General features: G+C 41.4%; 1 protein-coding gene across 15 annotated transcripts in view; it reads left to right on the top strand.

Annotated features, from left to right (window-relative positions):
- FMN1 (formin 1) overlaps positions 1–24,208 on the top strand; it is a 467,182-nt gene that overhangs the window by 302,721 nt on the left and 140,253 nt on the right. For all 15 annotated transcript variants that reach the window (XR_014814775.1, XM_084975416.1, XM_084975406.1 and 12 more), the window contains 4 exons: positions 5,971–6,100; positions 7,552–7,698; positions 8,796–8,855; positions 12,625–12,745. Coding sequence is in view for 14 of the 15 variants with exons in the window: in XM_084975416.1 (XP_084831542.1) it covers positions 5,971–6,100; positions 7,552–7,698; positions 8,796–8,855; positions 12,625–12,745 (458 nt within the window). In the remaining variant the exon portion in view is untranslated. The remainder of the gene's footprint in view (positions 1–5,970; positions 6,101–7,551; positions 7,699–8,795; positions 8,856–12,624; positions 12,746–24,208) is intronic.

Below are 24,208 nucleotides of genomic sequence, written 5' to 3'. Positions count from 1 at the left end.
GGAACTCACCTCACTCATGAGGGCTCCACCCTCATGACCTAGTTACTTTTCAAAGGCTCTGCTTCTTATTACCATCACACTAGGGGTTTAGGATTTCAACATACAGATTTGGGGACATAAACATGCAGTCCACAACAAGGACAGTTGGGCCCACCAGGCCATTTGGGCGATGCCAACTCTGCCACTTTAAGCAATGATACTCTAAGCCCAGAGCTGACAGAGTTTTCCTGTGAAGGACCTAAGAGTAAATACTTTAGGCTTTGTAAGCCATTACAATCTGTTAGAACTACTCAAGCTGACCATTGTAGCACAAAAGCAAAATAGACAATGTATAAACAAGTGGATGTGATGGTACATAAACAACATTTTATTTATGGATGCTGAAATTTGAATTTCATGTCATTTTTATGTGTCACAAAGTATTATCCCCTGTTGATTTTTTTCCCCCAACCATTTAAAAACGTGAAAACCGGAGTTCCCATCATGGCTCAGTGGTTAATGAACCCGACTAACATCCATGAGGACACAGGTTCAATCCCTGGTCTCACTCAATGGGTTAAGGATCTGGGGTTGCCGTGAGCTGTGGTGTAGGCCAGCAGCTGTAGCTCCGATTCCACCCCTAGCCTGGGAACCTCCATATGCCGCTGGTGTGGCCCTAAAAAGATAAAAAGACCAAAAAATAAAAAAATAAAATAAAAATATGAAAACCATTCTTAGTTGATGGGCCTTACAGAAACAAGTGATGGGGGTGAGTTTGGCCTGCAGACTATCATTGCCCAGTCCCTACTCTAAGCTCTGGGAATTACCAGTCCAGAGAGAAGAACAGTGGGTCCCTGCTACCAGAAGGGTTCCCCTTTTCCTTCTGCGTTAATGCCTTTCTAGCATTATTTTTCAAGATTAATTGCCAGGACATAGAATAATGGCGGCAGGTCATTAACAGATGACTTACTCTTCCAGCTTTCTCTCCTGATGGTCTGGATAGAAGGGCATTTTTAAAGTTTGTCAGTGGTCATTGTAATGGCTTGCTGAACATGCAAGGAAGATATGTTGCCCTGCTGATGTGCTTGGGCTCAGTTGCTAGAGGGTGAGGCCCAGAGATGTAGAACCTTCAGTCCTGAGTGAATTTCACCCTTGCTCCCGACCTCTTGCACGGGACAGCATTTGCGTGATTTATGCCAGAGTCTGATTTTTCTGGCAACTTATTTGCCATTAGCTTCAAGTGAGTTGACTGTAAGCGTGTTTTACATACTGGAAAATATGAATCATTTATACTCTCAGCATTGCAGTTTCCTAAGAGTCCTGTGGTGCCCAGGCCAATAAATCAGAGCGTGGAGAGGCTGGCCTCATCACTCACCTCATCAGCTTTCTTGCGTTGCAGAGCCAGGTTGAAAAAGCCATTTCCCACAGATGTGTCATCCATTGAGGACTAGGCTGCCTGAGAGCCACTCCCTCCAGCGATGGCCCTCAACTCTGTTCACACTCTGCTTTGGATGAGGTGGGGGGGTGCTCTCCCAGGTTTGATTAGGCCTGATGTGTGCCTCTTGTGGCTTTGAGTGAGGACGCTGTGTACAGCCTATTGGGATGGTCCATGGGGGCTTACAACTGCCTTGCCCCTGCCCCCCCCCACCCCCCAAAGAAGACCAATTAGCTTGTTGAAACCAGGCTCTGTAAGCCTCCTCCTCTATGGACACACATGAAATGATATCATTCAGGAGTTCGAGGGACGGTAAGCCAAATGTTAGCCCCTTGAAAACAGTGTGCCTGTTACATCATTCCACCTGTCAGCCAAGTTGCTGCTGTGGCTGTGGGACCACCACCATGTCAGGTGCAGAATACCTCTGCTATACACAGGCTGAAGTTACACCCCCATCGCAGGAATATTAGACTATATTAAGGAAAGAAAAGGAACATCCCTAGTCTGTGGCTCTTGGGAGGGAATTCTGTCCTTTCTCTTTTTATTTTTGCTTTTTTTTTTTTTTTTTTGCTTTTTAGGGCCACACCTGCAGCATATAGGAGTTCCCAGGCTAGAGCTCCAATTGGAGCTGCAGCTACAGGCTTATACCACAGCCACAGCAATGCCAGATCCGAGCCACATCTGCGACCTACACTGTAGCTCATGGCAACGCCAGATCCTTAACCCAATGAACATAGATACCAACCCACATCCTCATGGATACTAGTGGGTTCATAACCCGCTGAGCCCCAATGGGAACTCCTGGGATTTAGTCCTATCTATGGCCCTAAAGTATAGACTAGCCCAAAAGGAAATCAATCCATGAATTTTCATAAATACGCATGGCCTAATGTCCAAAACCCTCTACTTGAGGATATATAAAGAGTTCTTGGAGTTCCTGTTGTGGCTCAGCAGATTAAGAACCCAATGTAGTCTCCATGAGGATGCTTGTTTGATCCCTGGCCTTGCTCAGTGGGTTAAGGATCTGACATTGTCGCAGGTTGTGGCATAGACCACAGATGTGGCTCGGATCTGGTTTTGCTGTGGTTGTGGCATAGGCCTCAGCTGCAGCTCTGATTCGACCTCTAGCCTGGGAACTTCTATATACCATTGGTGTGGCCATAAAAAGAAAAAAAAAAAAAAAAGAGTGCTTATCCTTGACTTTATGGATAGAGTATAAAATTCAGTCAGGGGGTAAGATATTAAGATATTTATCAGACACTTCATAGCCTTTGAAGTAACCTCTACTTCTGAACTTTCTCAGATAAATGGAAAATGGTGCTCTTCCTCAAGATTTTCCATGGCTATTTTTTGGACAGGCAGTGACATAAAATCATATTTTTCACAAATTGGCCTAAGTATTTCATATCTTCATCTTCTACCGGGTGACCAGGCCCAAACCTGGCTTCTTCTCACTGTCCCCTGGGATGGGTCACTACTCTGGTTCTGGCTGCCTTGGTCACCTTCTTCTCACCATTCGCCCCTCTGCATCCATACTGCAGGCCCTCTTACCTTCCTCCTAGAACATTCCAGCTGCTCCCTGCCTCCAATCTGCCCTTCCCTCCAATCAGTCAGCCAGGCCATTGATGGTGCCGTTTTCTAAAATGAAAAACTGTTTAAACACTCCTCTGTTTAAAACCCTTCATTCAGGAGAAGAAGCTTAAACTCTTTATTTTAGAACACGGAGCCCCATTGTCGCTTCTTCTCACCTTCCCCAGGAATATCATTCAGCCTGTCCAGGCTATTGCTGGCAGTTTCCCCCATGCATCCTGCACAAGCACCAGAGGGCTCCAGGAGACCTTGGCTGATGTGGTCCCTACAGGGCTCTGACATTGATACCCTGAGCAGGGCTTCCCTAGCGCCTCATTTAGGTGCCTTCACTGAGAGCATTCATTTTACTCCGTGGTAATGGTGGATTTATTTCTCAGGTGATCAGGAAGGAATTGTGGATAAGTTAGATTCTGTTCTCAGGTCTCAGCATAGTGCCTGACCCACTGTAAAATCTTCACGTCTAAAGACTCAAATCCTTGGTGACTGACGCTTTGGTATTTGAGATAACACATTTGCTACAGTTCTGTCCAAAATAATGGGAAATTTTGGAACTCCCTGTCCCCTTCCAATTCTGGGAATGTGTTTCAGCCCCTTCTCCATCCACAGAACATTGGGGCTTGAAAATTCTCTGAGATCCCTCTTAGTGCAAGCCCTGATTCCAGGAAGACTTTGGTTCCAGGGAACCTTGTAGTTCTATTTTACTCTTTTCTGGGTAATAAAACAGTCGAGTCTGTGGGCAGGGCTCCTCATGTTGGTCCTAACCTCCTTTTTGAAGACTAGCTATAAGCAATTATTTATCCAGCATTTCCTTCTTCTCATTTAAGTTTGCTGTCAATAGCATCTGAATAAATAAGACTTCCCAAGACTCACTACAGGACCAAATGCTGCCCTTCCCACAAACTTTTTATTGCTCTTATTTGTGAAAACTGATGACACCTGATTTCAGTCATAAAGGAATCAATGGTTTAATACTAATTTTGCAAAGAAAGAAATTAGTAAGTGTAATTTTTTGATCTTGTCCTAATTCGGAATTCCCTTGGATCGCCACTTTTGTATTCCCTCACATAGTTTTTGTAATAATCAGTCTTATAGAACTTATTAAAGATGTGTTTTCTTTTATGGGCATTCTTTGCTTCATCTTAGTGTCATTAAAAAAAAAAGTATGACCTGGTAGTAGGGTAAAAAAGAAAAACAGCTGATTATTAGAATCTTATTAAAACCCAAATCTCCCTAAAAGTGAAGAAAAAGAGGTACAGGGTATTAGCTAAGGAAATTTCTTTGGTAATGGAAAGAAGGGGGCTCCAGCTGTGCTCCTATGTAAAAGCTTTCTTGGTAAGAGGTTGCAAAATGTCAAAGTCATGGTGTTGCAGTCTGACTCTGATTTTCAGAACTATCAGTTAATCATCTTTTCAACCCCAAAATGAATTTAGTAGCTGTTAGTGGATTCTCTCCTTTTCTGAATTCCTGTCCAACTCTTTCCATCTATTTTAGTTTATACCCCTTCCTCAGGTGGTTGGCCTAGAGGATAGGTAGCTCTTCCAACTTCAGTTTGCAAAGAGCACCAGTGCCCAGCTGCTCAGACAGTGAGCTTCTGTGTCTCAGTCCATACTCACCTTTAGCTTTTAAGGTCTGTCTTGCCATAGTTTTTAAGAATCTTTGGATCGTGTCCACTTAATGAGTGCCTGCCTTGTTCTGAGCATGGAACTATGAACTCTTGTCTATGCAGGTAAGCTGATGTGGAAAAGTAAACAAATATATAGAGAATAGGACTGTTATAGGACTGTTATTTGCTCTAATTGATGGAGCAAAAAAAATAGTACAAATCTTGCTTCAGAGAAAGATTTTTTTAATCACTTGTCTATAGACATTTGTTTCAGTTCTTCACGTAACCTAGATTAAGATGTCATTAGAGAATGCCGCATTATAAAGGGGGTTTATTATGTGTTTCTTTTCAGACAGTGAGGATTAATGCTTTCCATTGGGGTTTAGTCTTATTTGGAAAGCAAGATATAGTTAACCTGGTTCAGTATACTTGCATTAACTTTCTGTTCTTAAAGTAATTTATTCACCATATGTTTATTCACCATTGTAGAAACTCATTTGATTTTTATACAATTTTAAAAAGTTATTTTCCATTTATGATTATTACAAAACTTTGGCTACATTCCTTGTGTTGTATGTACAATATATCTTTGAGCCTATCATACACCCAATAGTTTGTACCTCACACTCCCCTACTTTTGTATTGTCTCTCCCTCCCTCCCACACTGGTAACCACTAGTTTGTTCTCTATACTTGTGAGTCTGCTGCTTTTTTGTTCTATTCATTAGTTTGTTGTCGTTCTTAAATTCCACATTTAAGTGAACACAGTGCCCTCCAAGTCCATCCATATTGCTGCAGATGGTGAAATTTCATTCTTTTTATGGCTGAATAATATTCCATCTTTTTTAGCCATTCTTCTGTTGATGGACACTTGGGTTGTTTCCTTTTCTTGGCACTGGTAAATAGTGCTGCTATGAATATTGAGGTGCCTGTATCATTTCAAATTGGTGGCTGTTTTTTGACTGTATTCCCAGGAGTGGAATCACTGGGTCATAAGGTAGTTCTATTTTTCAGTTTTTTTGTAGAAATCTCCATACTGTTTTCCACAATGGCACATCCCCACCAACAGGGCATAGGGGTTCCCTTTTTTCCACATCCTTGCCGACATTGGTTGTTTGTGTTCTTTCTGGTAATAGTCATTCTGACAAGTGTGAGGTGACATATTGAAACCTATTTTTAAAAGAGGCTTTATCGTCAACAGTAGAATACATACCCTTGGAGTCCCTGGAGTCTATCTGATACCTTTTAGAATTGTTCAGCTGACATTGTCAAATAAGAAATAGTGGCTCTTTTAATACTGCCCTTTAATTTTCCTTGTTATTATATGTACGGAATCCAGATGCTGATCATTCTTATTTTTACAGATTCTTACATGAGTTAGCCCAGATTCCTAATTTTGCTGAGCGTGCCCAATGCATAATCTTCAGATCTGTCTTCTCGGAGAGTATCAGCGCCTTGCACCGCAAAGTAGAGATCATCACACGGGCTTCAAAGGTATGTTTGCTGTCAATTTAAAGATAGCTTCGCTCTTTTGGGGGTGGAGGGCAGTAAAGGAGGGAGTGGGAGTGAGAAAAATCAACTAGAGTCCCTTTGTGGAAAATTTTGGACTTAAGATTGTATGTTTTTCTGAGTATGATGATCCCGTGAATATGTGTATACATGCAGGTGGGTGAGTAAGAAAGGAGATGCATGCTGGCAAAAGGAGAAAGAGGGAGAAAAAAAAATTATTCCTTTACAGATTTCTTCTCCAGTTGTCCAAATACCTCCCAGTTCACATACTGGCCACTTAAAACCACCCTAAATAGTGTAGTTTGTTTGCTAGGTTGCAAAAGAGATTTGCCCTCGACCAATGCATTGAGGCATTTGAAATAGGTTTACATAGTGAAATAAAAAGATTCTAGAGACTTGATGAATAAAGTAAATGATTATAACAATGAGTGATGAACAAATAAATTTGTGTTGGCTTTACCACACTGTTGTTCATTATAAAGTTAAATTCTAGCACTTGGCTTTTTCTTACAGTGCTCCATGTCCTTAACAAACATGAGGATCCTCCACAAATACTGTAGTGTTTAGTTGCTTATCAGGAGGCATGGGATTTTTTTTCCTTCCACCGTACAAAAGATTTCAATAATAAATATTACCTAAGTATATAATTTGCACCCTCTAATAACACTCTAAAAGGCAGAAGCAGAGTCAGCTTAGAACTGCCCTTGGCTTGCTTTCTTTAGCCTAAAATAAAGGAAACTAAAGTCAATTAAAACTATAGATAAGGGGAAAAGTATCAATTTGAAGAAAATTTGCACATGGAACACAGAGAGATGAAAAACCAAGGAGATGGAGAGCTGAAGAAAACCCCAGGCAGCTCGAAATTGTAAAAGTTAATAGACAAATCAGCAAACACTTCATAAACACAGCCTATGGCCTTGAAGTACATTATTGTAGTTCACCTCTGAGGGTTATTTCCAGGGATAAGGAAGAATAGGCTAGCTATTACATCTACCCAACATTTAATCATGCTGTTTACATAGATACACAGTCCAAAACCAGATCTTCAAATGATCTTAAACCCCTTTCCACTTAAAAGCCATCAAATACAAAGGCTAACTGTAACAACTCTCGATTTTCAATTTCTAAATCCTTTAAAATAAGTACTTAAGAAACAAAACTGGCTGAAAGGAAATATAAATACCAATACGTAATATTCAGTATTAAAACATGCACAGTTTGTCATTCATTGAAAGGATAGAAAATGATGGCTGTTAACGTATTTTTTTAAAGACACTTACGGCTTCAAGAAGTATATATTCCATTTCACCCGATGTAAATCCAGTTGGTAATGGCCAGCACACAGCCTCTGGGGTACTCAGTGAGTATTTGCTGTTGAATGAACGTAGGTACGCTTGGAGTTCAGCTTTTGTAATAATGGGGGTTTGCCTTCCCAGGGCTTGCTGCACATGAAGAGTGTGAAGGATATTTTAGCTCTCATTCTTGCTTTTGGAAATTATATGAATGGAGGAAATAGGACTCGAGGACAAGCAGATGGATATAGCTTAGAAATTCTGCCCAAACTCAAGGACGTCAAAAGTCGGGTATTTATTTATTTTTTGTAATGAATGTCTATGGTCTGCCTATTTTCCTTGTGAACCTTCCATTAAAAAAAAAAAAAAAATGTTCCTGGTTGTTCTATTCACATCTATTCTCCCCCTAACAGTTCATTTTTTCCTTCGATTTCTTTTGAATAAAAATAAGTTTTTCATGTTTGATCTTCTTTTGATGCCCAAGTCCCCAATATTTGTCTGCTCGAAAACACACAATTAGAAGTTGGCCCACCATGAGAGAATAAACAGATAGCCTGCAGTATTAGCTACAGCACAAGGCTCGAGTCTGTCTGAATTTGGTCTTAACTGCTTGTAATTTACTCACTCCTGAGTAGCAGGCAGCATAGAATCCCCAGTAGAGCTGAGCTTTTGCATTATTCTTCAGCCCACAACAATTGGGCTGGGGGGTCTACTGTCAAACCCTCCCAGCCTGATTATCACTTGGCTCCACACCCCTGCAGAGCCACCTCTTTAGAATCAACCAGCCCATATCTGGGCATCCCATGGGGAGCCAGGGGGAGCAGAGGGAGGGGAAACACAGGGGCAAATTAGAATTAGACCCACGTGAACAAGACACAAAGGCTGCCTTGTGGGAGGGCCTGCTCTCCCCTGGCTTCCCAGGGTCATAAAGTGGCCGGGTGTTCCTTTTAAGCCATCCTGATTGTTTTTCACGCCATTAAGAACACACATTTTTTTTGAAAGGTGGGAAGGGAGGGACGGTTTTCTGTTCTAGTCTCTGGTTCCCTTTAGCACTCCCCTCCCTTCTTGGCTTTATGCCAGAAAATATTGGGACAGTGTTGTGCTTGGTTTTGGTTCTTAGCCACTACCTCAGAGGTCTTAGGGATTATCTGTTTCTTTTATTCCCCTCTACAAAGAATAGTGAAAGGTCATTTCTTTGCATAGATGTCCAAAAAATTAAAAGGGTGGGACAAGGGGGAAAGAACAAATTTTGCCAGTCTCAAACAGAATTAGGACCAGGGATCACAAATTAAAAGCATTAGAATTACAAAGTGAGATTTCAGCTCTTTGTATAATATAGCAGAGGCTCATATGAATGATTTTCATTTAAGCTTCTCTTTGAAACCTAGGATAATGGGATTAATCTGGTGGACTATGTCGTGAAATACTACCTGCGTTACTATGATCAGGTAAGAAATGGCATTATGTGGAAAACTACACTAATGGGGTTTCAACTCTTGCACATTGTTGGCATGTAGAAATTGGATGATGGATAGATGGATAAATTTCAAGTCCAACATAGAATATGAGAGCTATCCAGCCTCCTTGGTTTACAGATGGAAACACTGAAGCCAAGAGAATTTAGTTGACTCTTGTAAAGAGAAGCATTATTCAGTGGCACAAATCTCCTGACTCTTAATCCACTCTGTAACACAGCTTCAGAGAGACCCCAAGTTAACCCAGTGCCTTCTGACCAGATTGGGAGGTTCTTTGTGAAATCCATCTCCATTCAGAGTAATTGGTTGTATTAGAAACAAGATTCTGGGATGCAGACCAAAATTTAGAAAATTAAGATGCAGTAATACCCAATACTTTATCAGCCATGTTCATCTGTGAACAAGTTGAAGATGTGGAATTTGAAATTCATCCTCTCTGCTTAGATTCCATTGGCAATTAGAAAGAAAAATTTCTGTGAGAATCCACCTAAGCACAATTTTCTGTGCTTTATTCCTTCTCATTAAATGGAGAACAAGGAGTCCTCACTTTGAGAAGAAAGAGGTAGTGTTGTAAGTTGTTGAGAAACCCAGCCATCCATAAATGGAAAAAGTCTCAGGGAAATGTTGTCAGGAGTCCTGCTTAACTCTCCACAGAAGCGGGAGTTTTTCCTCCGTGCCCTGAGGGAAGAAAAGTAAAGATTCCAGGGTCTTGTTTGCAGAAGGCCTACAGTTTCATGCAGAAGATGGGCTAAGCACTGAAGAAGTCTGTAGTTAGCTTTCCTACCTTCCATGTGGGTTTATCTAATTGTTGTCATGTAACTACCAGCTGGCTTACCATTTCCTTGTATGTAGATAACATTGAACAATTCCCTAGTGTCCCGGCAATGTTCATTGAGGTCCAGAACTTTTTGTAGTTTCATTTTTAGTGTCCATGATGTACGTGCTTGGTAAACACCTGCTGAGTTGTGTGCACTGTAAATATTCACAGGTGGATAATAAGTAGCATCTGTAAAGAACTAGGTGAGAGGTATCTTCTGGTAAAATGGAGCAGGTGTGTTGAACTTCGGGCAGTGTGTGCACACCCAGAGTTCTGAGTGTGCCCCACCAGTGGGGCAGAAGAATTATCCTGAAGAAACCTGAAGTGGCAGTTCTAATTTAAGGTTGGCATGAGCAGATTTACCTTGTGGCATCTGCCTCATCCAAGTGAGATGCACTGTGTAGAAAGGATGAAATTGCTTATGGAATTTGACTCTCATTGAGGAGAGGTGGGATGGACCTCACAGCAGGAAAGCTGACAGATTAGTTTCTAGCATGAGATTGTCCAGTTGAAGAAAAATAAGTCAACATTTGTGTGGTGCTCTCCCAGTTTTCACTGTGCAAAATGCACTTTGCTCAACCAGAGTACAGAATTACGGTATTTATTAAGCAATCCTGTCCCTCTTAGGAGCGTAAATAATGATTTTTGTGGTTAGTGGTGATGACAATTAGCAGAAGAAAGGTGTCTCCTGCTGCAAGCTTCCTTTCACTGATGCCTGATTTTTGGTGTAAGTCTCAGTCTATGTGAAGTTTAAAGAAACCCATGTAGGGCCATGTCTTTTGAACTCTAGTTGAGCAACTTCCTTAAGAGCTACTACCAAGCTGATTTCCTCAACAGCATTTTCTCTTTTTCTAGCTTACCAAAAAAAAAAAAAAAAAAAAAAAAAAAAGTTTTGAAAAACAGAAAGATACTTGCATGAATTCTTCCAGTGTATAGGGTTACCATGGAGTTTTGTGGCAAGCATCTTAGATGCTGTTTCATCTTGATACCTCAGACTAGGGTACCACTTCCATTGTTTATAAAGTAGTAAAGTACATGTCGTGGTCCCTGTGTGGGTTGGAAAATAATTTCTAGGCTCAGAGCGAGGTAAAGAGAAAGATGAGCTTATTGAGACAAGAAATGCTGCTAGCACAGTAGGCTGACTTTCTGATAATCAGGGAAAGGCAACCTCCAGTGGAGGTTTGATGCTGGTTTTTATAGCCGGGGGGTAAGGGAAAGGATGGTAGGGCCTCTGCTGATTGGCCGGGGTCTGAAATTTTCCTCATACCTGCTTGGGCAAGCCATTTCTTTATCAAAAGGGGGAGGAGCAAGCTTGCTAGGGCAAGCCACTTCCTTATCAGGAGAGAGCCAGAGCTGTCCAGAGTGTCAGGTTTTGTGTTTGGGCTGATATGCTGTGGCTTGTGTTCCATAATAAGTAGAGGAAAATAAATAGTACACTCATCACATAAAATATTTTTCCATTCAAATGAGGAAAACCACCCTCTCCTAGCATCCCAAGTGAGGCTAAAGGTCTTAAACGAAGAGGGGAGGGCCTGGGGAATTCTTGAAGAGACCAAGAATTAGATATTTCCTGCCAAAGGTACAAAATTCCCAGAACAGCATTGTATAAGCCTTCTGTAATGGCAGCAAACAAAGTATGTTGGTAGCTAGATAGGGCGTACTTGACCAAGAACAAGATACAGTGCCTACCTTCCTAGTGTTTATAGTCTAGTGGGGAAGACACACAAGCTAACAAGGTGACTTTATGTTACGTGCTGTGATAAGGGTAAGTAGCTGGGCTCTGGGAAACATTCAAGCACCAGAGCTTAGGGGAGATCTTTAAGGAAGTAATACTGTTTTGAGACTTGAAGGAGCAATATGAACAAGGGGGTGTGGGGAGGGGCTGGAGAAAGGTTGGAAAGGGACAGTTTTATAGACAAAGCCTAGAGGCAATAGATTGTGGCCTATTCTATTATTTCATGAAAGTTGAGGAGAAGAAGTTAGAGATAGGAGAAGGGAGAAATCAGGCTGGAGATGGAGACAGAGGCCAGATCATAAAATGCCTTGTAAAGCAGTTTTAGAGTTTGGAATTAGTCCTAATGGCAGTAGGGGAGATGGAATGTGAAGGAAAGCTGGCAGAGGAGGCTGTGTGGAGGGAAGAAAAACGAAAGACTGTCTGAGATATGCAAGATACAAAGCGTACATTTAAACAACTCAAGTAGAGAGCAAGCTGGACGGGAAAAGATATTCGAGGGGAGGCTGATCTCTCAGGGTGCACCCAGGTTGTGGCCCTCGAGATGTTTCTCCACTTAGATCCTCTACTGGGTATGGTTTTAGAGGTAGTCAAAACCCTATCCAGCCATGGCCTTGCAAATACATGCTAAGATAAGCCAAACAGCAGTAGGAAAATCTTTGCAGATGTGCAAAGAATTGCATCACACACTCACGTACGCACACACTTTAAGCTGCAGAGAAAGGTAGGTGAAAGCATACTGGATAATGATTGTTTCTTCTGCTGTGGTGCTGCTAATCCAGCACCTTCTAATTCACACCCATTGGCACACCCCAAAGATGAGTTATCTAATTGCTACCATGTGAAACTCAGTGGGGACTTTCAATTCAAGTAGTTTCATATGTTCTTCCCGTTCCTTTCTCCACGGGAAGAGAGTGGCTGAGATGAGGACATACCTGACCATTTTCTCTCTGATTCAAAAGGCAAAAGAAAACCCAGCCTATGCCATAGCCATGGCCAACTTCAGGGCCAAGAAGACCAAAACATCACTGAGAAAGACACAAAAGCTCTTCAAAGTAATCTGTCCCAAGTGAGGAATAGCAAAGGAACATTGTATGATTCTCATCTGACCATCCAATAAAAGATGGTTTGGAATTTGAACTGAAAGTGGCAACTGGGAAGTATAATGTGCTTTTGTTTACCGTACATTCTAGGAAGCAGGAACAGAAAAGAGCGTTTTCCCCCTGCCTGAACCACAAGATTTCTTTCTGGCCTCCCAAGTCAAATTTGAAGACCTTGTAAAAGATTTGCGAAAACTGAAGAGACAACTAGAAGGTAACAGGAACTGTTTTATTATGATGATAATAGATAAGATTTTTAACTGATTTAAGGGGGATTGTTTCTCTCTGGCTCATGGAATGGAGTTGGTGAGAGTTGCTACAATATACTCCCGTCCTCATGAAACTTTCCATCTCTATGTCCTATTTGGAGGCACTGTATTTACATACACATCTCTCTATTTTACTAGTGTTAATTAGTGCTTATTTATCTGCATCCTGTTGTACCTACATTTTCCAATGTATAGTAGATAAAATCTTAATAACAGCAATCTTTTGAATTCTTACTGTTGTGCTATAGGATTCTTCTAACAATCCAAATAAGCAGGAACTACACTAACCCCATTTTATAGATGAGAAAAGTGAGGCTTAGAAAAGCTTTTTCACATAGCCAGTGAGAGGCAGGTCAGGTCTGATTAGAAAATCTCATGCATTGCATTTTCTAAGTTAGTTTACTCTGCTGCCTTTCTCTCTCTCTCTCTCTCACACACACACTCTTACTCTCGCTCTGGCATACACATACATCCCTATATGTTTGGTTTATATATATGAGTCTAATAATGATAGCAAGACCCATTCTATTTTAGTTGCATTTACATTTTTAATTATCCAAAGCAAAATGCTGAAAGCCCTCTTTGGCTTTTTTAAAAGGTGAAAATATGTCTCTCTTGGGCAGGAATTTTCCTTTGGCATTTCTCGAGTCTTGTGTTTTCACTGTGGAGACATCTCCTTGTCCAAGAATATAAATACTTGCCTTGGAGCTTGTATAACTCCAATTGAAGAGCTCTACAGAGGATTTAGGGAGCGTGTTAATGTGGAAATGGAGCCCAGCGCGCCAAAAGCAGAGCTTGAGGAAATGAAGAGCTTGCACCAGGAATATTTTTACACGAAGACATAAAATAAACATTTTCAAAATGTTTATTGTGAAAGAGTGCTCAGAAATCTAAGTCTTAGACAGAGGACAGCTTGGAAATGGAAGTAAAATGGGAAAGATCTACTCCTGGTGCAGGGAGAGCCATTTATTTTTACTTTGGGCGTAAAACTTGCTTAAATAAGGATAGTGGTTACAAGTGAATATTTTTACCTTGTAAATTATTTTTAAAGGAACATGTGGATTTCTTTTCTTTTTTTTTTTTTTTTCTCCTCCCGTTGACGTGGGCGAGGAGCGTCAATTCAACCAAATGGATACTTGGTTCTGGAATGTGATACGTGAACTTGTGATCATTCTTTTCCCTCTCCTGGAAAACCGACAGTTTTATCCTTGACTAAGATGAGGGGCTTGATGCTTATGGAAAGAGAGTGGAGTAAGCCATCACGTGGCAGTTTTGTCTGTCCCTCTCCAGTGGCAGAATTAGGTCCAGTCATTAGGGTGGCTTTTGCAGTAGCACAGAAGACCTGTGCTTCTTGGGGCCGTGACCATCCCTGAGTGCCCATCCCCTCTCATCCCCCAGCCCTTGGGAACCCTGTGGCCTTCCCTTGCCTATAATCTTGGGGGCAGAAACCTGATCTATGTTGGATCTTTCCTCTTTGCCTGCCTTCCTGCCATAGGCTGCCTTTTTCAGGCATCCCAGCTCAGCTTCATCCCTTTGATGCCTTGTGTGGACGATGGTAAAGAATAAGGACTTAAGAAGAGTGAATTAGGGTGTTCCCATCATGGCTCAGCAGTAACAAATCTGACTAGTATCCATGAAGATGTGGGTTCGATCCCTGGCTTCACTCCGTGGGGTAAGGATCTGGCGTTGCTGTGAGCTGCAGCGTAGATCACAGATGTGGCTTGGATCTGGTATTGCTGTGGCTGCAGTGTAGGCTGGTGGCTACAGCTCCAATTTGACCCCCTAGCCTGGGAACTTACATATGCCGTAGGTGCGGCTCTAAAAAGACAAAAAAAAAAAAAAGAAGTGTGAATTAGGGCAGTGGAGAGACAGGAGTTCCTCCAGAGCTGTGCCCTGGGGTAGACTGTATTTCCCTAGGGAGACCCATAGGGTCATCCCAGACCTCTCCACAGTCACAGTTTCCTTAGGTAGCTGTAAGGAAAGATAAGAACTTCTGAAGCTGGAGGAGCTACCTTCTGAAGGAAAACTGAACATTACCTTGGTTCTTTTTCTTTTTTGCTTTGGATGTCACCAGGAGACATGTGGACCGCAAAGGCAAACGAGGAAACTGGGGCCGCCCCCTCCCCATGCTGAATATTTAAACAAAAATGCCCTGCTAATCTTTAGAGATGCCAGTGTTTTTCATACATGAAAGGTACCTAGTAAATATTTAAAGAAAATACAGACCGTGGGTTCTCTAATGAATTTCTTTTTCTTCTGAATCCCATCTGGCAAGATGGCCAGAGCCGTGGCGGCCCGTTTCATCTCACACGCCCATTCAGGCTTCAGCCCCTTTTCCATAAGGCCTTGGTGGGAGCCTAGGTTGAATGTTTAATTGAAGAGGACATAATTTTCACACATACAGCAAAGATCTGATGAGGCTTTGAGGTTTATTGTAGCCATTAAAATGTCGTGGCTGCTGGCAAAACCCCAGAAAATGTCTAAAGCTAAACCAGATGTGATTAGCAAATTTCGAGAAGGCTCAGGCCCTCGTTCTCCAGGCAGGTCCAGCCTGTTAAAAGAACATTGTGTTGAGTAGGAAGAGCAGCACCTAAACACCAGGGTGTGAGTTAAACTATGGCTGTTGGCTGTATGGATGTCACTGATAGAAGGAGAGGTGGTCAAAAGCATCTTTCCTAGAGATGAGAACATCCAACCGCCTCCTTATGTGGGGAAGCATAGCAAGTGATGGAGGACAAGAGCTTCTTCTACGGTTTATTTCATGATTATGATCCGGTGCTTTACATATATCATCTCTTTAATGCCCCTCCCCCTTTTTGGGTCTTTTTAGGGCTGCACCCACAGCATATGAAAGTTCCCAGGCTAGGGGTTGAATCGGAGCTGCAGCTACCAGCCTACACCACAGCCACAGCAACTCAGGATCCGAGCCTTGTCTTCGACCTATACCACAGCTCAAGGCAACGCCAGATCCTTAACCCACTGAGCGAGGCCAGGGATCGAACCCGAGTGCTCATGGATACTAGTCAGGTTTGTTACCGACGAGCCACAGTGGAATTCCTAGTGCCTTATTACAACGACCCCATGAAGCAGATATAGTTACGCATCTTTCCTAAGAGGAGGAAACCAAAGTTCAGGTGCTCAGGTGACTTGCCAAGTTACTTCACAGATGATGACCTAGCCACCCTTTGAAACTGACTCTCAGGCCAGTACTTGAGACTTGGTGTGCCTTGGGTCCAGAAGTCCGCTTATCTGACCAGAGAGCACAGCAGAAAGATAGGTATCCAAGGCATAAAGCCGCACAAAGATACGAATGACAGAAAGAGTTCCTGGATGTGTGCCCATGAGTGCAAGGGCGCACACATACACACATTCCTAGGACCATATATATAGACACTCAGATCAGAGGGAGACATAGGAAGGACCTTAGTTTGCCTGGGGGTTACAAGGGGAGGACATGGGAGAGATGGGTATAGAAGCAAACGGTACTGCACAGGATTAAGAGCTCAGATTTCAGGAGCTCCTGCCATGGTGCAGTGGGCTGAGAATCTGACTACAGGGATTGTGGCTCAGATTCAATCCCTGGCCTGAGAATTTGCATATGCTGCGGGCTCAGCCATAAAAAACAAAACAAAACATCTCAGTGTCTTGAATCTGATTTGTACTTTCTGCCAGCTTGGTGAAAGCAAGCTCTTGTCAAGTAATGTAATCATAAAAATATAACTTCACCTGTAAAATAGGACAATTATAACACCTGCATCCTAGGAGGTGATGGATGCACAGTCACTTAGGGGGACTAGGGACACAGAACTTTTACTGGAATACAGACACCTTGTAGAATCAGGCCCACCTTTTTGAGGGCCCAACTGGCTATGTTTGTGGAGAATCTAAGTCCCGGAGCACTCTCTAAACCAAGCTCTCAGTGCTAGGATATATGATCCATATCTTGTCTACCACTCTACATCCCTTAATGAGACACTAATTTTCATTTCCCTGGTACTTTTTTTTTTTCTTTTTCTTTTTTGGCTGCCCTGCAGCAGCACATGGAGTTCCAGGGCCAGGGATCAGATTCAGGCTGCAGTGGTGACCTATGCTGCAGCTATGCAGCTATGGCAATGCCAGATTCTTAACCCACTGTGCCAGGCCAGGGATTGAACCTATGCCCTAGTGCTCCAGAGATGCTGCTGATCCTGTTGTGCCACTGCAGGAACTCCACTTCCCTGGTACTTTGAAAAAAAAAATATATATATATACACACACACACATATATACATATACATACATACATATATATATACATACATACACACACATATATATACATACACACACATATATATACATACACACACACACACACACACACACACACACACACACACGTTACCTGGGAGCAAACAACAGGAATATCTGCTCTCTCCCTTGTTCCTCGACCTGGTTTGCTAGCCAGAACTTGGAAGGTTTTCTTACCAATCCATGTGCAGGAGGCAGAATAATGGCTCTGAAAGACAGCCAACTCTGACCCCTGCAATCTGTGAAAGTGTTACCTTACATGGCAAAAAGGGACTTTGCCGACTTGGAGATGCAGTGCAGAGATTATGCTCGACTGTCCAAGTGGGCCTAATCTAATCACACTGATCTTTAAAATGACTCTTTGGAAGCTGACAACTTTCTTTCTCTGTTGTCAGAGGGAGATAGTACAGTAGAGTGATCAGAGAGATGCAGTGTTGCTGGCTTTGAAGATGTTGGAAGTGGGCAATTAACCTAGGAATGTGGGAAGCCTCTAAAACTGGGAAAGGCAAGGATTCTCCCTAGATCCTCTGGAAGGGAATGTAGCCCTTGTCAACACCTTGATTTCAGCTCAGAGAGGCTCATGTCAGACTTCAAACATACAGAACTATGAGGCAATATAATTGCATTCTTTTGAGCCACTTAAGTTTGTGGTAATTTGTTATAATAGTAAGAAGAAACAAACACACCATGCAATGCCTTCTTTCTGATTATGCCATTTAATACCATTCACGCACACATGTATACACACACACACACACACACGCGTGCGCGCGCGCGCTGAGGCCATAGATGTAGGATTCCCCAAGTAGTGGCACTCACCAGTATTGCGTGAACTGTGAATTGACGCTCTCTAAAAAAAGACCTGTAATCTAATAAGCCTAGAAAAGCTCTATACTAAAAACAAATCACAGGGACCCAGTGTACATGAGCTTATTAAAGGCTCTAGGATGTCCCACAGTAAAACAAAACAAAACAATTTAACCCTTTTAAAGCAGAATTTCTCAACTTAAAACATGAAACATTGGAGTTTTTTTCACTGGATATACTTAATGTATGTTGCAGAATATGTACTCTGTACAATACAGTTTAAGAAAAAGGGATGTTGATATTACTATCAATTTTCAATATAAAGAACACCATTGTTGGTTAAATGGTCATGACTGGGTGACCTTAATAGGAATAACTGTGATGAACAGGGTATGGCCTTTGCCCTGTAAGAGTGCTTTTCAAACTTCCTGGCTACATTGTCCTTACTGGGCTTGTTATCCATATAAGCAAAGCTGGTACACTAGGTCAAATTCTCTGATGTCTTGATGCTTGAAAGCCAAAATGAATAACTTTAGTGTTGTTCAAAATTACTCCAGTATCCCTGCCTCCCCCTCCCCAATACACATTTGTACATGATCCTGTGATCATATTTTATTAAGAAAAATTCTTTCTGGCTTTCAGAGGAGGAAAGCCAAATTTTTGTTGTTGTTGAAATGAGACGGGAGTTCTTCAAATAGGTGTTGAGAAGCCAACCTATTGTGAAAAGTTTAAGGGTAAAAATAAATTGCCCGTATTAGCTAACAAGAGTAACTTACTATCCTCTATCATTAAGGGTGGCCTATTTAATCAATATGCTACATAGTAAATCTTGCCTTGAAAATGATGCATCATTAGCCCTGATATTACACATACAAATTGGGAAAATGTCATCAGTAATTAACCCTCAGTGTAAGGTAACCAAACTTGTTTGAGAATGTTGGCAGAGATATAAAAGAGAGAGAATGTGTGTCTGTGTGTGTTCGTGTACTTTTCAAGAGAATTCTGATGATGTTCTTTTCTCTAAATATTTAAGACTATATATTTGAACATGTCCTTTCTTATATGCCATTTAGAAATATTTGGGAAAACACTCATACAGTTTTGGAAAGGCAAGGAGTCTCTGTTGACTTTTTTGATATCTGTTATCACTCTGTAAATGTTTATCCTTCAAATGTTTATCCTGAAATGTTAACTCTTCTAAGCCTTCTCTGAATGAGATGCTGTGTGAAACGCATAGTCCAGGCATTCAACAAATGTTAGAATCTTCATTCTAAGTTTGAATGGAACTAATAGCTCTAACTTTACGTTGAAGTACATCCATAACCTCTTTAGACATTTTCAATCCCGGCATCCTTATTTCAGTGGAGTGACCAGGTTAGGCCAGAAGGGTCCAAATGAAACTTTGTTTTATACAACAGTGGTACCTTCATATTCTACCTCAAAGGCTGAGTTGCAGGAAGATGTAAAATCATGCATACATGAAAGTACCGGTTCAAGAAAGAGAGGCATTTGGGGGTTTTTTTGGTGGAGTTCCTAAACTAGAGTCAACATGTCTTTCAGATGAAGATGGCAGATGGAACTCATTCATTTAGCTCCACTCATTTCTAAAAGCCGACCTCCCCAAAATAACACTTAGGTTATTTAGAGGCACACAGTCAATACCAATAAATATAATCAGCTAAGAGAGGAGGGATTAAGGAGGGAGCCACACACACACCTATACATAGAAAAACAGGAAATGAGAACATTTTTATGTGGTGGTTTCTCATGGCCCTGGGCAGAAACTGGTTTGGTGGCAATAGTTTAACAATTTGGATATGCATATGAAATTGTACAATTAAAACCAGGTTCAAAGATATGAGTTACAGTCACCTCTCAACTATAGGTGGCTAGATTAAGGATTAGAGATAGTTGTTAAAAAGTTAATACATTATTTCTAGCATGAACCACCGTAAGTCTGCTATACTGTTTACATGTTAGAAAACCTTCCCTATTGGAAACTACATGGTGAGCAATTGACTACCTACCGTTTGGTGGAAACAGTCTTCATCCTTGCTGTTTAGCTCACTCAAGAGCAAGTTAAGTGTCTGGGCAAATATATCAGTGAGGTAATATTAGTGAGGCGATGATGCAGTTTGGGGTGCTGAGCGCTGATGGGGTCGAGGAAGGAAGTCACCTGTGGGAAAATTGGTATCCCCAGTGATGGAGGGAGGGCAGAGGGATAGAGCTTGCACTTCATCCTGCCCTTGACCACTTTTTTTTTTTTCATTTTTGATTGGTGTTATTTGTGGTATCCTTCCCTCTTCCTATTACTGTGGTTAATCAAGAGTTGACAGAAGTGAGGAGAAATGCTAGTAACTGGTGTTGCTGATCCACAAAGGAATATTCAAGTTTTACCACTGGGGTGGGGGGGAAGGGTCCTGTTCTGGCTCCACTGCCCAAGTCTTTACTAACAACTATCCTCTTGGCCTGTCTCCCTCACAGCCATGTTGGTGCCTCCCCAGTCAGGATCTGTTCACCACTTGGATGAGAGGTGGCCTTTTGCAGATTTAGTCAGTGCTGTTGAGCCCAAAACAGAACTTAAGTGATAGCCTGTTGATATCATCACAAGAGGCTAAAAAAGACAATTTGAAGAAGGTCCGCAGTTGGCTGTGCCTTTGAGTTTGCAATAGAAACAGTTGGAACCTGCCAAACAGTGGGGGTTGGGGGCTCCAGTGGAACATTCTGCCCCCAGTGTGTGCATTTATGGGGATACACTTAGCATTGCCAGATCTATTAAATAAAATTCAAGAGGCCCCATTCCATCTGAGTTTCAGATAAATAAGACTTTTTAAAAAATTAATATGTTTCAAATATTACATGGGACACACTTATACTAAAAAAATTATTCCTTATTTATCTCAAATTCATGTTTAACTTGATGTCCCATCTTTTATCTGGTGTATCTCTAGAGAACTTAAAAGCAGTAATAAAACCAACTAAAAGTTGGCTCAATTTTTTTTACCATGATGCACTGGCCATCATAACCTCATTATCTCAGTGATTAAGTCCTTGTCCCTTGCAAGGATGGACTGTGGGACACAGGTATAGTGAACATGTCCAGGGGTGTGGTGCATGGCCATTTCCAGCATCACTAATGACAGCAGATACCCTTTGAGGAGCACTTTCTAAATAGCAGCAAATCTGCTTCCATGATTTCTGTTTCTTAAAACTAGTCTTATAGAAATCCAACATGCATTTTAACAGTAAGGAGGTTGAAGCAACTTTGCCAACTAATGACAAAACAGATTTAGGAGTTCCCTTCATGGCTCAGCAGAAATGAATCTGACTAGCATCCATGAGGATGCAGGTTCAATCTCTGGCCTCACTCAATGGGTTATGGATCCGGTGTTGCCATGAGCTGTGGTGTAAGTCTCAGACACGGCTCGGATCCTGCATTGCTGTGGCTGTGATGTAGGCCGGCAGCTGTAGCTCTGATTCGACCCCTAGCCTGAAAACCTCCATATGCCTTGGGTTCGGCCCTAAAAGACAAAAATTAAAAAAAGTAAAATTTTAAAAACCCTGAGATTTAAAGCAGGTTTAGCTGATTACAAAGCTTATGCCCTTTCCACTGTACCATGCTTTCTTTTGCTGTCTGTATGTCCACCCCTCAAGCACTAAGAGTGTGATTGGAATGATAAAGTTTGAAGAGTAAGCCCCACTTAGTTCTCTAGCTCTTCCTCTTAGAGGACTGGAAATAATTGTTGGATTGAATTTTGGCTTTTTCTTATCTTATAACCACTCAACTCATCTACCTGTTAGGATTTTTATCCTCCTCTGTTCTGCCTGTTGATCTCTTTTGGTTTCTCAATCTCTTTCAGTTTCTCTGGCATACTCACTCTTTCTGTCTCTCTTTTTCTCTCTGACTGTTAATTACTTAGCCTCTGTTTTATTCCTTCACTACCCAGAGGATTAGCAAACTAATCTGATGGAGTCAGCCAGACAAATAGCAGAGTCCTGCAGGCCCATCCCAAGGTAACCTCCATGGTTTGGGTTCCATCACTGCCACTTCTGTTTGTGAACATTACATGGAGTTAGGGTTCTGATGTAGATGAGAAGGCAGGGGAACCTTCCATAACATGTCAGTTCGCACAGACCTTTGCTTCTGTGCTTGGAACCAGCTCTGATTCTGCAAGATAAATGACTTCTATCTCTACAAGATAAATGACTTCATCAAATGGCCTTCCCTCCATAAAAGGGTAGTGTTCTTTAAGAGAAGAAGAAAAGAGAAAAGTAGATTTCAGCATGAGGGTGCATATTTTCTTGATTACTCATTTCAGCCAGATCCATAGGCAGTCTGGCTCTAGTAAGAAGGGAAAAAAGACTGGAAAAGTTCAGGACGGTTTCTGAGAAAAGATGGCCATTTGAACACTCACGTAGGATTTCAGTTCCTCTTGAAAATTGCTAAGCCAATAGAAGAGAGTTCTTTTAAAACATAAGATAATAGAATAAGAGGGAAAACCATAGCTACAACATTTCTGAAACTCAAAAAGTAGATGGGCAAGTGGTAAATGAATTAGCCAACTAAAAAAGCTGAATGCTAATCCAGGAGTGGAGAAAGATGAGAAGCACACCAATTTTTACCACTATACTCCTACACATATATACATAAGTTCATACATATACATATATAAACATTCATATATATATTCAGCCATAGTAAGTCAATGAAGCCATTTAAGAAAATTTCTCAAAATGAGGAACACAAGTTCCTAATTTTATTTTTATTTTTTAAAATTTATACAATGATTTTTTTTCCCATTATAGCTGGTTTACAATGTTCTGTCAATTTTCTCCTGTACGGCATGGTGACCCAGTTACACACACATGTATACATTCATTTTTCCTCACATTATCATGCTCCATCATGAGTGACTAGATATAGTTCCCAGTGCTACACAGCAGGATCTCATTGCTAATCCATTCCAAAGGCAATAGTCTGCATCTATTAACCCCAAGTTCCCAAGTAAAAACTACCATGAGATACCACCTCACACCAGTCAGAATGGCCATCATTAATAAGTCCACAAATAGCAAATGCTGGAGGGGGTGTGGAGAAAAGGGAACCCTCTTGCACTGTTGGTGGGAATGTAAACTGGTACAACCACTATAGAGAACAGTATGGAGATACCTTAGAAAACTATACATAGAACTACCATATGACCCGGCAATTCCATTCTTGGGCATAAATCCAAACAAAAGTTTCCTTAAAAAAGACACATGCACATGCATGTTCATTGCAGCGCTATTCACAATAGCCAAGACATGGAAACAACCCAACTGTCCATTGACAGATGACTGGATTAGGAAGATGTGGTATATGTACACAATGGAATATTACTCAGCCATAAAAAAGAACAAATTCCTAATTTTGAAAGGCCCAAAGAGATTTTAGCACAATGAAATAAAACAGATCCATATCATTAGTAGAACATTTCAGGATACTCAGAAAAAAAGAAAGCTTATCCACTTTTAGAAGGGGAAGAGTAGATGGTGGGATGTGGGAACAAAGTACCCAGAGAATCAAGAAGCAGAATGGCTACAGACTTTTCAATCGCAATGCGAGAAGCTAGCAATAGATCAAAATACTAAAGGAAAATTATTCTCAATCCAGAATCTTCTATTCACTAAATTATCCTTCATATAGGAGGGCAGACTAAAAATATTTTCAGACTGGAAGTTTTTTTAAAAAAAAAAAAATCTCCTGTGCATCCATCCTCAGGATGCTACTGGAGAATGTGTGTTACCATGAAATAGGACTGCAAAGGTGACAGAAAATGAAAAATCCAACAGAGAGGGGAGGTTAAGGGCTACTGCAGGAGAGACAGCCTAAAATGATAGCCAGGCACGGAGAGCAAACATTCCAGATTCGATCAGGTCAAAAGAATCATAGAGAAGATTCTTGAGGAACATACAGTTTTTTTTTTCTGGCTGAGTCCATGGCATGTGGAAGTCCCTGGGCCAGGGATCCAACTCACGCCATAGCCGTGATAATGCTGGACCTTAACCCAGGGAACTCCAAGAATATACAATTAATACATTTGATGTAACTGAATGTTTTGACAGGATTTACACAGCTATGAACACATTTGGAGTTCTCTTAGTAATAGGTACATAGAAGATAGCAGATTAGGGGGCAAAATCACTCATTCTGTGAGAGAGTTTTGGGGAGAATGTTTAGGACAAGCAAATTAATCAAAATTTACATATGTCAGCTGGGGCTGGAGGTTGTTTCTGCAAAGTCATAATAATGGCAGCACTGAGTACTAATT

This window comes from Sus scrofa, chromosome 1 (assembly GCF_054392235.1).
Source record: "Sus scrofa isolate SSC_HxYL_T2T_F1_AM1 chromosome 1, Sscrofa_HxYL_maternal_Yorkshire_Landrace_v2.0, whole genome shotgun sequence".
NCBI lineage: Eukaryota > Metazoa > Chordata > Mammalia > Artiodactyla > Suidae > Sus > Sus scrofa.
The sequence above is the reverse complement of the archived record's forward strand: the minus strand, read 5'-3'. Positions and strand labels throughout refer to the sequence as shown.